At 42.7% G+C, this 12665-nt stretch overlaps 1 protein-coding gene and 1 long non-coding RNA gene across 2 annotated transcripts in view; one reads left to right on the plus strand and one right to left on the minus strand.

Moving 5' to 3' along the window:
- The first annotated feature begins 115 nt into the window (after window positions 1–115).
- LOC147021909 (olfactory receptor 52Z1P-like) lies at window positions 116–2720 on the plus strand. Its single transcript, XM_085892325.1, has one exon. The coding sequence runs from the start codon at window positions 1145–1147 to the stop codon at window positions 2138–2140; it is 996 nt and encodes a 331-aa protein (XP_085748451.1). The 5' UTR covers window positions 116–1144; the 3' UTR covers window positions 2141–2720.
- Window positions 2721–4472: 1752 nt separating this feature from the next.
- LOC147021910 (uncharacterized) overlaps window positions 4473–12665 on the minus strand; it is a 135027-nt gene continuing 126834 nt past the window's right edge. The window contains exons 2-3 of the long non-coding RNA XR_015060989.1: window positions 10621–10730; window positions 4473–5031 (exon numbers count right to left, since the gene is read on the minus strand). This is a non-coding gene — a long non-coding RNA (uncharacterized LOC147021910). The remainder of the gene's footprint in view (window positions 5032–10620; window positions 10731–12665) is intronic.

Genomic DNA, 12665 nt, shown 5'->3' on the forward strand with positions numbered 1-12665 from the left:
GTCGAAAGCAACAAAGTCGAAGCAAGTGCAAAAATAAGATGAAGGCCTCATATGTGCAAATCAATTAAGGGTTTTGAAGAGTCATTCGTGATACCCTCTTCCACCCCCACTGGGAACGGTGCTACATGGTGCACTTCTGTGGAGAATTTGCATCGGCCCCAGCTTCGGAACTAGAGTGGGAGAGAGTGCGGGGTGAACAACCAAACAGCTGGAACCCTCGTCTTATGACCCTTAGTACCCCTGCCAAGTTTGTTTGAGATTGCATAAGTAACGACAAATGCATTGGCCACAGACATGCAGACAGAAAGACACTAAATTGCGTATTTTCGTGTGATGACCATCACGAAAGATAAATACCCACGTTATAATCCATCACAGGAAAAGTGATGTTGGATGAAATAAATATTCCTTGCATATGTCATATATTCAGATCTGAACTCATTGAAACATACCTTGAGAAAGTTTGAAATTAAATATTTTCTCTTTAAGAATGACAAATTACACATTGGAACAAACAATGATTGCAGAATCGTTCTCCTTTTGCAAAATATTGGAGCAAAATAAGTATTTATCAGTTAAGCTAACTTTGTGCACTGTGCACAGTTTGAAGTTGCCATGGAACTTTGTGCACAGTTTGCACTGTGTCGGAATTGAGTGAGGCCTCATCTCGAATAGTGGGTGTGCAGTTTTGGTTACCACAACTGAGGAAGGATATCGCTGCCAGAGAGGGTACAACATAGGGTTACTAAATTGATTGTAGTCCGAGTTAGACGAAGCAACGAGGAGCAGCTGAAGGAAACAGGACTTTATACATTAGAAAGGGATTCTGACATTTCAGGTAAATGAGATGTTCAATGTAATCAAGGATTTTTTTTTTTTTCAAATAAACTGACCAAATTTTAATGAAGCACAATCAGCAGGAGAGGTAATAATCAAAATAGTTGCATGCAATTGCCCTCTGGTGACCAAAACCGAAATGGAACTTCATTTTCAATCCACATGGGATTATTATTCTGCGATGAAAGGTGGAGACAGTTGCCAAATAAATGTCCAAAATGCTGGCATTATCTTACATTTGGCTTACGTTCAGCTACAGATTATATTCTTGCATTATATTTGTTTTTCACTCCATTGGACATAACTTATGGAGGACAATGGCAAGCGTGCAAACAACCAGTCTCTGCATCCTGACATGTTTCTCCTTCAGACATACCTTGAGAAGAACAACCATCGCCTCTGGACTTTCATTGCCTTTTTCCTTGTATATTTATTCATCCTCGTAGAAAACCTGACTCTGATCATGCTCATCATAATGGAAAGGCAACTGCACAAACCCGTCTACATCTTTCTGTGCAATCTGGCAACGATCGACATTGTCGGCAGCTCAGCAACTGTCCCTCGTGCCCTGTACAGCCTGGTTGTGACAAACGTGATATCATTTCCCATCTGCGTGGTTCAAGTGTTCTTCCTTCATTTTTACGCAACTTTCCAAACATACCTGTTTGCTTTAATGGCCATTGATCGCTACGTGGCTATCCATTACCCACTCCGTTACAATGTTCTCATAACAAACAGCAGAACCCACAAGGTAAATGTTCTTGTGATATCCTCTGCAATATTGATGGTTTTGGGGTTTGTTTTCCTTTTGCTTCCGTTAACGTTTTGTGAGCAAAAACTGTTGCCAAACTCTTTCTGCAGCCACGTCGGTTTGTTCAAACTTGCTTGTGATGACACAACATTTAATAGTGTTTACGGGACCATCATTACGCTTTTAAACACAGGTGTGTCTCTCATAATCATTGCATGGAGCTATGTTTGCATTCTGTGGATTTGTCTGCAGCAGAGACAACATTCAGATAGCATCAACAAAGCTCTGCACACGTGTGTGACGCATTTCATCTGCCTATTGGCATTTTTCATGCCTGGTGTATTTTATATCATCTTCCTTCGCATTGGAAAAAATTATTCGATCTCTAATTACCTGCAAGCTATTTTTGACTTGATGCTGTTTGTGATGCCGTCGTTTTGTAACCCTCTTATCTACGGACTACGTATGATGGAGATCCGTCAGGTGTTCAACAATATGTTTGGGAAGTGCTTTTCATATTGGAGACAACTTTTAAAACTATCTTCATGTTAAATGATGCCAAACATTAAAGTTGAAAACTAATGCTTTTTCATTTCAGATTGAAAATATAAAAAAAAATTTAAAAATAAAAATCAGAAATCCATTGAAATTAGATTGTTTTCGTCAATTGTTTAACTGCATACCAAAATAAAAGTACATTAAGTTCAGTGGAACAACCTTTTCAATGCTTCTACCTCAAAGGATAGAGATCAAGGAAATATTAATACCCAAACACATGACAGATGCAAATGAATTGAAAGAGCACTGTGGACTTTTCTCCATGGAGGTCATCCTTTAAAAACAAACATATTCGTACATCATGTGTATGCTATTAAACTTGCAATCAATCTTTGAAAGCCTGACCAAAAGAAAAACAAAGATTAGATGGTTTTACTCTATCATTGTTACCTCTGCCACCAAAGGTAGACACAGGTTATGTATTCACCACTGTTGGTGGGCAGGGTATCTTAAAAAGTTGTGGACCGATTCAGACAAAACTTCGGGAATAGGTTGTGTGTGTGAAAATTATGAATTATATTTTGATGATGTGCTATGGCTCTGGCCTATCAGTGGGGTACAAAACGTAAGATGGTCAACCTGGTGGGGTTATGCACTCTACCAAGTGCTGCCATTCAAATTTTGCTGCCTGTCATCACTGGGAGCAGATAATCTACACATTACTACATGGTACCAATAGAACAACTGAACACCCACAACATGCAGAGCTAGAGGTAGGGCCAGGAAGGCCATGTGGCCTGGGCCTCAAATTAACATTTCTTAAATTAAATAAACTTGAATTTAAAATTTAAATGAGCTGCACTCTTTCAATCTCACCGCAATTCAGTCTATAGAGAAGCACGTGTCCAAATATCATCATTGTGGATGAGGCTACTTTCAATTATCCACCAAACGAATCTGGTAATTCAAGCATGCAATGCTAAATTTAATGTTGAGGGATAACATTAAAAGTCTTGACCTTGATTTATGAACAATGGGATAGGATATTGACAGAGTCCTAATTTGTAGCACAGAATATTGGCATTTCTTCGGGGTTCTCCACTTGTCGTAACTTACCGACTAAATCCGATGCCGATGAGCACTGTACTGTCAGTCTTCATCATCTTTGACTTTTCATTTAATCAGGTCTTACACTTCCGTTTGAGTCACTGCAACTAATGTGTACCCTCTTTGGGTTTATTTTGCAGTTCAAAAAAAAAACTATGCAATGAAAATAGACTTTCTGCAGCTGAAATTTCAGCAACAATACAATAAATGCATTTCAAAAGACTTGTGACAAGTAATCTTCCTCAAACTAATGTATTGCACGAACTTGAAATTGGATTGCTTCAATAAACACTCGAACATGGATTCTGGGGTGTTTCCTTATATCAAACTGTGATTTGCATTTTGTTTTGTTTTTCAGTTTGCCTGCATCAATGGCTTCAGGTGAATACACCATCAATATGATGAAGCAGCTAAAGTATCACCATTCAACTATGGGACAAGAGTGTTTGAATGGGCTCACTATGCATAATACCAAACGTGACATTGCACAAGAGAGATCTCTCAATAACTTATGGATTTAGAAAATAAATTAGTGAAGCACGTACATGCGCCAAAATGAACAGTTGACGGTTTATCTGACACAGAGGCCTGATCTGTACCCGGACCATAACCAAAGTTGAATCAGGTTGTCACCTCCCAAAAACTCATCCAAGTTGTCATAAACCATCCACATTTAAATATCTTGGGATATGCTGTACATGGCCACATCTCTCAATGGTGAAGAATCACTTTTTAAAAAATTCTCAGACTCAGATCTCAATTTTCAAAATGGAATCAATTCATCCATGTCATACACCGAGCCTGACCCAGTTTCGTCCAAAACAAGATAGTCACAGACAGGAGAGAAATGGGTGGAAACGATCTCCATCCACCTTCACTGGAGCAGGTAATGAAAACCTATAATGTAGATATTTTGCCTTTTTTCGGGATTCTATCACTTTTGCAGGGCTGGCATGATGGACAATGTGTACATGGACACCTCAAAGCTGTCTTGCCTGAGTCGAATCTCAGCCCAGCTATAAACTATCATCCTGGTGTTTCAGTGACTGATGCAATGTGCCATCCGTCAGATGGATGTAAGACTGGGCATCTCATCTGCTGGCATGAAATATCCCATGGTGTCCAACACAGAGTGGGTGAGCAATTGCCGGTATCATGGCTAAATTCCAAAATCCCTGCTGCAACTATTATGAAAGGTAATGGTCAACCACCCAATATAACCCTTGCTAAAAATACTGCATTGTGAGTGAGATCTGCAACAGCACCTGGTGCAGCAGAATCACTTTGGAATCAATGCAAAATATTTAATGTCAATTCGATTACTCGGTTTGACACAAGTGATTGGTGGTTAAATTACATGGGGGTTATAGAAGGGAGAAGAAGACAAAGTAATCAATTTTTTTAAATCTTCAACAAAGACAGTGCCTCATTTTTGCCATTGAGACTGCATTACAATTGACCCTTGGAGAAAGCTATTAAGAACGTTTAACCTCATAAGTAGCGTTTTATGCCTGTAATCGATTGTTTATGCATCAGATCAAAATACATTCAGTACACAGAGTCTCATTATAAAAAGACCAATTGCAAGAAGACCTATTTGTTGCTTTGAATCGAATACATCAAAGATAAATGAGCATGTCAATAAAGTACATCAAGACAATTTCAACTCTTCTTTGGATCAAACAATTAGTTCAACCCCAAAGTTTCACCTTTAGGCTGTGGGGTGTGGTGGGGGGGGGGAGTTGGGGGCGAGGTGAAGGGGGTGCAAGAAGGTTAATTTAAAAAGTACAAGAGGCAGAAAAGCTTCCAATATATTCCAGGAGGATGTGGATTGATATCTGCAAGAAAAATAAATAAATCAGACGACATGTCACCATGACTCAAGTTGAACTCACGATTTGTTTATCAGACCAAATATGATAATGAATAGCAAACCATTATGCAAGCCATGAATAAACAAACAGCATTACCAATCAGGTCAATTATGGTAAAACATTAAAATATGTTACAATTCTGTAAATGTACCCTTCTAATTAGTCAAAAATATTCATCTCCTTCCACTGCATTACTGAGATCAGATCGCTGGCCTTTCCCCATTGTGACACGATCAAGTCCCACTTGCTCTTTCAACTCCAACTCGATGGATTGACAGACTTCTGATTGTGGAATACATTCCCATCAGAAGATTGGGTTTGCATTTCGATAAACCCGTGAAATACTATCATGGTGCAGTTTAAATATCAACTCCATCAAGTTAACATGGTAGAATAATTGAATCCTAAAAATTATGAATGTAATGTGACATATGTTTGGCTTGTTTCAAATGTACAAGTTTGGTTTATGTTACTGAACTCCAAAGTTTGTTTTTGCAGACAAGTTGTTCATTTACGATAAAACCAAATTAAATAAATAAATAAACAAGAGTTGTAAGGGCAATTTGGAGATTTCAGCTGCTTTCAATGATCTTCAAAATATGATTTCACTTTCATATAAAAGTCATAACATTACACATCTGATTTTGGCGTTGAACCGACGAATGAGGAGAATAATTCCAAGTAGCAGAAGCCGATCAGAGACAAAAACCCCACAGACCCAAAAACTATTTTCATGACCGACATGGATATGTAATGTTGTTCACAGCGCTCACCCCAAAAACCTTTATGACACTAACAGGACCATCCACCCTCATTCACATAGCACTTCCCTCCATGAGAGCACCAACCCTTTGGACAGTTGGCAAATATAACATCCTCCTCAGCTCCAGGATTTGATACAGCTACTTGCATGAAATCCTTGGCAGAAGTGCCTATCATTTCAACAGTGGCAATTTTGATTGCAGTTCTGGTCTTCACTTCGGATGTGTAAACATTCAAATCAATGCTTGACGTTTCCAGAATTGTCATTCCAGGTATTATGGCACTATATGGTGGAACCAATGTCTCTTGTTCAACTCCTTTTGGGTGATCAAGTCAACTCTTGTTAAAATTCCTGGGGGATTCTTGAAGATCCGCTAAGACAGCCATCCTCAGAATAAAAACTCAGAATAAATTCCCTCCAAAAAACTGCATTGATCTTTCATATAATCTGTGAACCAACATTATAGTGCCACAATTGATATATCTCAAGAATTACCAATGCATGTCACATTAAAGTCTCCCACAATTCAAGCTGAAATCCCACACACTACACTTTGAAGTTATCCAGCTTATGGGAGAACTTAATTCACTCTTACGACAGAAGTGTTCATCAGAGCCATCAGTGCAATCTGCTACATTATCACATGAACATTTCAGCAGGAATGCAGAACCCATGAAAGAATTCATGGCCTGTGGCATTTTTACTACTTGGTACATTTGTAGAGCAGACCCAGGAGGGTCTGCACGTTTTGAGTCCCGAATGTTGCGTCCCAATTGGACATTCACATGGATTACAATGTTTTCCAGGAAGACATTACGTGGCTGCACCCACCATGGTCCCAAGAACAGGTTGAATTGTCTTTGGAAAATCGCTCCAAAAAGTAATATAATAATCATCTCCAAATAGTGGGCTTGTCCATAGAGCTTGAATATCATTGGCTCCAAACGAGTTTAAATCAGATTTACATTTCAAGCTTTCCTTCTTAAAAGTCCCTGTAAGTCCACTTCCTCATTAATGAAAACATAATAATAATAAAAATAATCGTTCAAAACCAACTCATTACATGCAATACTGGAAGAAACAAATATTCGCTTCACCCTTCCTGCCTCCCACCAAAATGATGACAAATGTGTCAGATATAAATGCACCAACCAATACAATACACTCAAACCTCTTACGATTTTATCAGGGAGTTGATTGAATGACAGCATTGTGCCACACAGATCTATGCAATGCATCAATGTTCTGCAATTCTAAATACTCCATGTTTTTTCTGGAAGGTTTCTCTCGATGTATTTGTGGATGTCTGCTTAACTTTCTTCCTTTTAACACAATCTTTAATTTACTTCTTTATAACTTCAAATTCTGTTGTTCATTGCGAGTGACCACACCAACCAAGTCCTCTCTTCCAAAGCTCTTTTACACCAGTATTGGTTTTTGTCATCTCCGAATTTATCTTGGAAATCTTTCGTGAATATCTAATGATCCATCATATCATTCTCATCTCTGTTCTTTCAATTATTTTTGTAACTTTGATTTGCACTTCGTCTTCCCCATTTATAAACGTATACAGTCTTACCTATTTATTAACACACGAGCCATGGTGCCAATGAAAATCACAACTGGAGAAACTTGGAAAGAAATAGGGGAGCACATGGAGAGTAGGTACATTTGCAGGTACAGTTGGTACATCAGGACCCCGAATCTTTGATCAGAGGAAGAAACCACGGGGTAACATTCCCGGGTCAGATTGCAGGAGAGTGTGTCGAGGTGGTCCAGAGGTGTCATCCACCAGACGGCGGTGTCCTTGGCTTAACCTGCGGCGGTCCCTTCGGGTGGGCGCCTGGAATTTCCTATCCCTAAGAGAGGATGATCACCTGTCTCTGTTTCATCTGAACTCAAGTGTTGGACATCGGTATTGCAGCACTCTGAGATTCGGAGAACGGATTGCGGCGAGATCATGGCGGGTGGTGATTGGTCTGGTCGCTCTGATTGTTCCCATGCCCAATGAGTTGCTGTAGCTTTGTCCATTAAGCTGATTCCAATGATAATTGAGTTAACCTCAGTCAATGAGCGTATTATAAGACTAAGAATTCGTCACTTCTTGGGTGGCATTCGCTTGGCTCGATATATGTTCCGACTGAGGCGAGTGATCTCACTGTGAAGGATGCATTCTATGCCAGGCTCAAGTCTGTGGTTGATCAGTGCCCCAGACGAGATACACTTCTAGTCTTGGGGGATTTCAATGCATCGACTGGAACTGATAGGGATGGTTATGAGACATGTGTTGGTCTACATGGGTCTGGAAATGTGAACCTGAATCGCACTAATTTCCTTGACTTTGCAAGAAGTCACGGACTTAGGGTGGCTGGTTCATGGTTTCAGCGCCCTCACGTTCATCGCTGGACTGGACAAGTTCATCGGTATTCCAATGCTGGCAGTATGGCAAAGGAGATTGACCATGTGCTCGTTGATGGTCACTGGAGGATGATCCAGAACCTCAGGGTCTTCTGGAGTGCTCACTTCCTCCATACTGAACACCGGATTGTTGTAGCAAATCTTAAGTTGCACCTTAAATCCAGGAGAATGGTACCATCCCAGCTTAGGCAAGATGTGGCAAGCTCAATGAGGAGAGGGTAGGTAAGGAATTTGCGAACAGGCTGAGTGGAGATTTGGGGGGTGTGGGTGCTTTGGAAGATTCTCAAGGGGTTGTGGAGTGCCTTCAAGACCACCGTCCTTGATGTTGCTGGTGGAAGTCTTGGAACTCACCGGAGGGCGAAGAAGAATTTTGTCTCTCAAGGGACACTGGATACCATTGACCAGAGTCACAGGGCCAGGTGGAATGGCAGAGCTAGGCTGTTCAGGGAGCTGAGGTGGAAAACTGTACTTGCACTCAGGGTGGACAAGGAGGCCTCTGTGTGAGGAATCTGTGAGGGGGTAGAGAATCATCAACTAAAGTCAAGTGATTCTCGTCCTGCTTACAGGGTAATTCACGCATTGCGTTCGTCCAACCCCGTCCCTTGGTGCACTGCAGTGAGAGCAGAAGGTGGTCGGCTCTTGACAGAGTAGTCTGAAGTGAAGGCCCGCTGGGCCAGTTACTCTGAGTGATTGTACCAGGCTGATCCACCATCTGTCGAGTTGGACATCAGGGGTGTTTCAATCCCTGTTGCTGACACTCCAATCAACTGTGGTCCACCCTCATTTGTGGAAACACAGGCTGCGGTGATCCGGTTGAAATGGGGTAAAGCTCCAAGGATCCGCTGCATCCATGGTGAAATTCTCATGGCTGGTGTAAATGCTGCATTCATGTCATTTCACGCAGTTCTGAGGTCTGCCTGGAACACAGGCATCATCCCAACTGATTGGAAAAGGGGCTTTGTTGTCCGTCTCTGGAAATGGAAGGGTGATCGCCAAGACTGCAACAACTACTGAGGGGTGACGCTGCTCTCAGTGCCGGGCAAGGTCTTTGCTTGGACAATTTTTGATAGGGTTTGTCACTATCTGCTTGAGCACTAGCGTCCAGAGCAGTCGGGCTTTACACCAAAGTGGTCAACGATTGACCGTATCCTTGCTCTTCGGGTCCTCACCAAGCGCAGATGAGAGTTTCAGCAGGGGCTGCTTGCAGCCTATGTTGATCTCTGTAAAGCATTTGATTCCGTGAATCGGGATGCCCTCTGCAGGATTATTGGTCTTCATGGGGTGCCACCAAAACTGATCGATCTGATGTCTGAACTCTACTCTGGTACTGAGAGTGCTATTAGATGTAGTACTACCATCTCTGACTTATTTCCAGTTGTTACTGGAGTTCGTCAGGGGGTGGGTACTGGCCCCCACACTTTTCAGCACTTGAATGGACTGGATTCTGGGGAGCATGTCAGAGAGATCAAGCTGCGGTGCATCGTTTGGGAATGTCAAGATCTCTGACCTTGATTTCGCAGATGATGCAGTCATTTTTGTGGAGATTTCAGATATCGTTTTGGGGGCAATCGTAGTGCTGAATGAGGAGTCAGAGCTGCTGGGTTATGGGTTTGCTGGGATAAAACTAAGATCCAGGCTTTAAATGACATCTTGGATGCTGCTTTCCTGTCTGTGCCCATTTGTGGTGAGGATGTTGAGGTCATGCAGAGATTCACTTACCTTGGCAGTGATATTCATGTCTCTGCTGGCTGTGAGCCAGAGGTCAACAGATGTCTGGGTCTGGCCTGGGGAGCCATGGATTCACTGAATCATGGGGTGTGGCACTGCCATAACCTGTGCAGGAGGATGAAATTCCAAGTCTTCAGGTCCTTGGTGCTTCCAGTCTTTCTCTATGGATGTGAGACTTGGACTCTGACCAGGGATCTGAGATGGAGACTTAATTCCTTTGGTACCAGGTCTCTTCGGAGATTCATTGGCTATCGCTGGTCAGACTCTTTGTCTAATGAGCGGTTCCTAAGAGAGACTCAAATGAGATTTGTTGCCTGCATTGTCTGTGAGCGTCAGCTGCGGCTGTATGGACATAGGGCTAGTTTTCCTGACGCTGATCCTGCTCAACAGATGCTCTCAGCGAGGGAGTCTCGTGAGTGGAGGAGGCCAATGGGCCAACTGCGTGTCTCGTAGTTTCAGCAGGTTGATTAGCAACTCAAGGTGATGGGGATGGACCAGGCATATCCCTGGGTGATAACGAGACGGAGGCCCCTGGAGTACTGGCAGAAAATGGACGGAGCGACGCGCTGCTCTGGCGCATGCTCCCATACGTGAACTGACCTGATGGAGAGTAGTACAATGCTTGTTGTTGGCCTCTCTCTTACCTGGGATGAACACGCGGGCTCGTGCTCGTTCATTGCCGGTGGAGAGCGATGCATGTCATGTGGAGGAAGGCAAGGGACGGGTCCGTGACGTCACACGTTGCCAACTCCATCTGGCGGGCATTCAGATAAAGCACAGGTATGAAAATCGGAGTCAGGTGAGTGACTGATCCGTCGTCATACATTACATTGTGAGTGGGTGTTTTAATTACATTACACCCTTCAGAACCCAAAAGCCCCTTCAGATCCTTGAGACCCCTCAGACCCATCACAATGCAAAGACGCATTAAGACCTCTAATATATTAAAACTCTTTAGACCCTTTTTTTTGGATACACTATTGAGGCTCGTATAAGAGCTCACACACATTTTGAAGGAGGTTGGTCGTATATGAGCTCAGATGGACACCACAGGGAATTTCAGGTCTTTACACAACAGGGACTTTCAGGAAGGAAAGTAGGGAATTTGAAAAAAGATCGTGGTTTTGGATAGGAGAAGATAAGACATGGTGGTGAACAGCTGTTTCGAAGACCTGTAGGGAAGAGTGGGATTGAAGAAAGTGTTGGAGTTTGTTCCAAAGGTTGGAAAAAGCTTGAATGAAAGAGTGAAGGTTAGCAGTGATTCTTGATATTGCTAATTTTACCAGAAGGGGGATGCTGGTGGACCTTGAGTCTCCTGCCGAAATATTGGGGGGCAGGGAAATATTGCAGACAAATAGGGGGTGATGCTGGAGAGTAAATGGTAAAAGACAGAAAGACCACCGAACTGCCTGCAGTGAGAGTGACAGACTCAAAGACAGCCTCATCGCGTGAGATATCAATGATCCTGAATGCCTTGGTTTGCACAGCATGAAGCGAAGAAAGGTTAGAGGCAGGAGCACCAGCCAAGAGGGGAGAGTAGTACTCCATATGGATGCGGACAAAAGCTTTGTATGTGGTCAGGAGCACAGGTGTGCCAAGGACGGACATTGCAAGGCTGAGGATGCGCAGTTGGCGACTGGCTTTGGAGGCCAGCTTGGAAATGTGGCTTTCCCATGAAAGATCATGGCAGACAGCAAGACTCAGAAGTTTGAAAGAAATGACTTCTTCAAGAGGATTTTTGAGAAAGTAGAGGGTGGGGGGAGGCGAGGGTTCCAGACGGTCCTTTCAGAGAGACATAGTGAAAGTGTGAGATTTGTCATGTTCCACGTGTTGGACGAGCTTGTGATTTTATCCAGATCTGCAGAGAGTGAGGAGGCTGATGACAGATGGTACAACAGAAGGTGGAGTCATCAGCAAAGAGACATAGAGGATTTTCGAGAGAGTTGGAGAGATCATTGATGAAAACCAGAAAAAGAAGAGGGCCCAGAACACTACATTGAGGAACTTCAGCCTGGACAGGAAGAGGGGTTGAGAGAGCTCCAATAGGGGCCACACGTTGACTATGACAGGAGAGGAAGTCTGCGAGCCATGAGTGGAGACGTCCTTGGATACCATAGGAAGAGAGTTTGGTGAGCAGGGTGAGATGCCAGACTGTGTCAAAGACACATGATATGACACATGAAGAGCAGATGCGCTTCAGACCCTTGAGACCCTTCAAACCCTTTAAGACTCTATAAGACTTTTTAAGACCCTTTAAGACCCTTCAGACTCTTAAGAGCCATAAGACCCCAAAGACCCTTTCGAACTCTGAGACCCCAAAGTCTCTTTCAAACCCTAAGACCCCAAAGGCTCTTTGGAACCCTAACACCCCGAAGACCCTTTGGAACCCTAACACCCCAAAGACTCTTTCTAACCATAACACCACAAAGACTCTTTAGAACTATAACACCCTTTAAGACCTAAGTGCTAGGTGCAATGTGATTGGCTACGAGCAAGTTTATCATGTCGCGTTATTAAAAATTGATATTCGAAATCAAATTCCATCTATGATGTTCGAAACTCATGGCGTACTTCTTATTATAATTAACCAAATGTCCGTCCGTCTGTTCGCAGGTACCACAAAAACGGCTGAACCGTTCTCAACCATTTTTGGGGTGTGTAATCCTGGGACCCCTTCGAATATAATAGA

This window comes from Eptatretus burgeri, chromosome 8 (assembly GCF_056783735.1).
Source record: "Eptatretus burgeri isolate ZD-2024b chromosome 8, Ebu_testis_v1, whole genome shotgun sequence".
Lineage (NCBI taxonomy): Eukaryota > Metazoa > Chordata > Myxini > Myxiniformes > Myxinidae > Eptatretus > Eptatretus burgeri.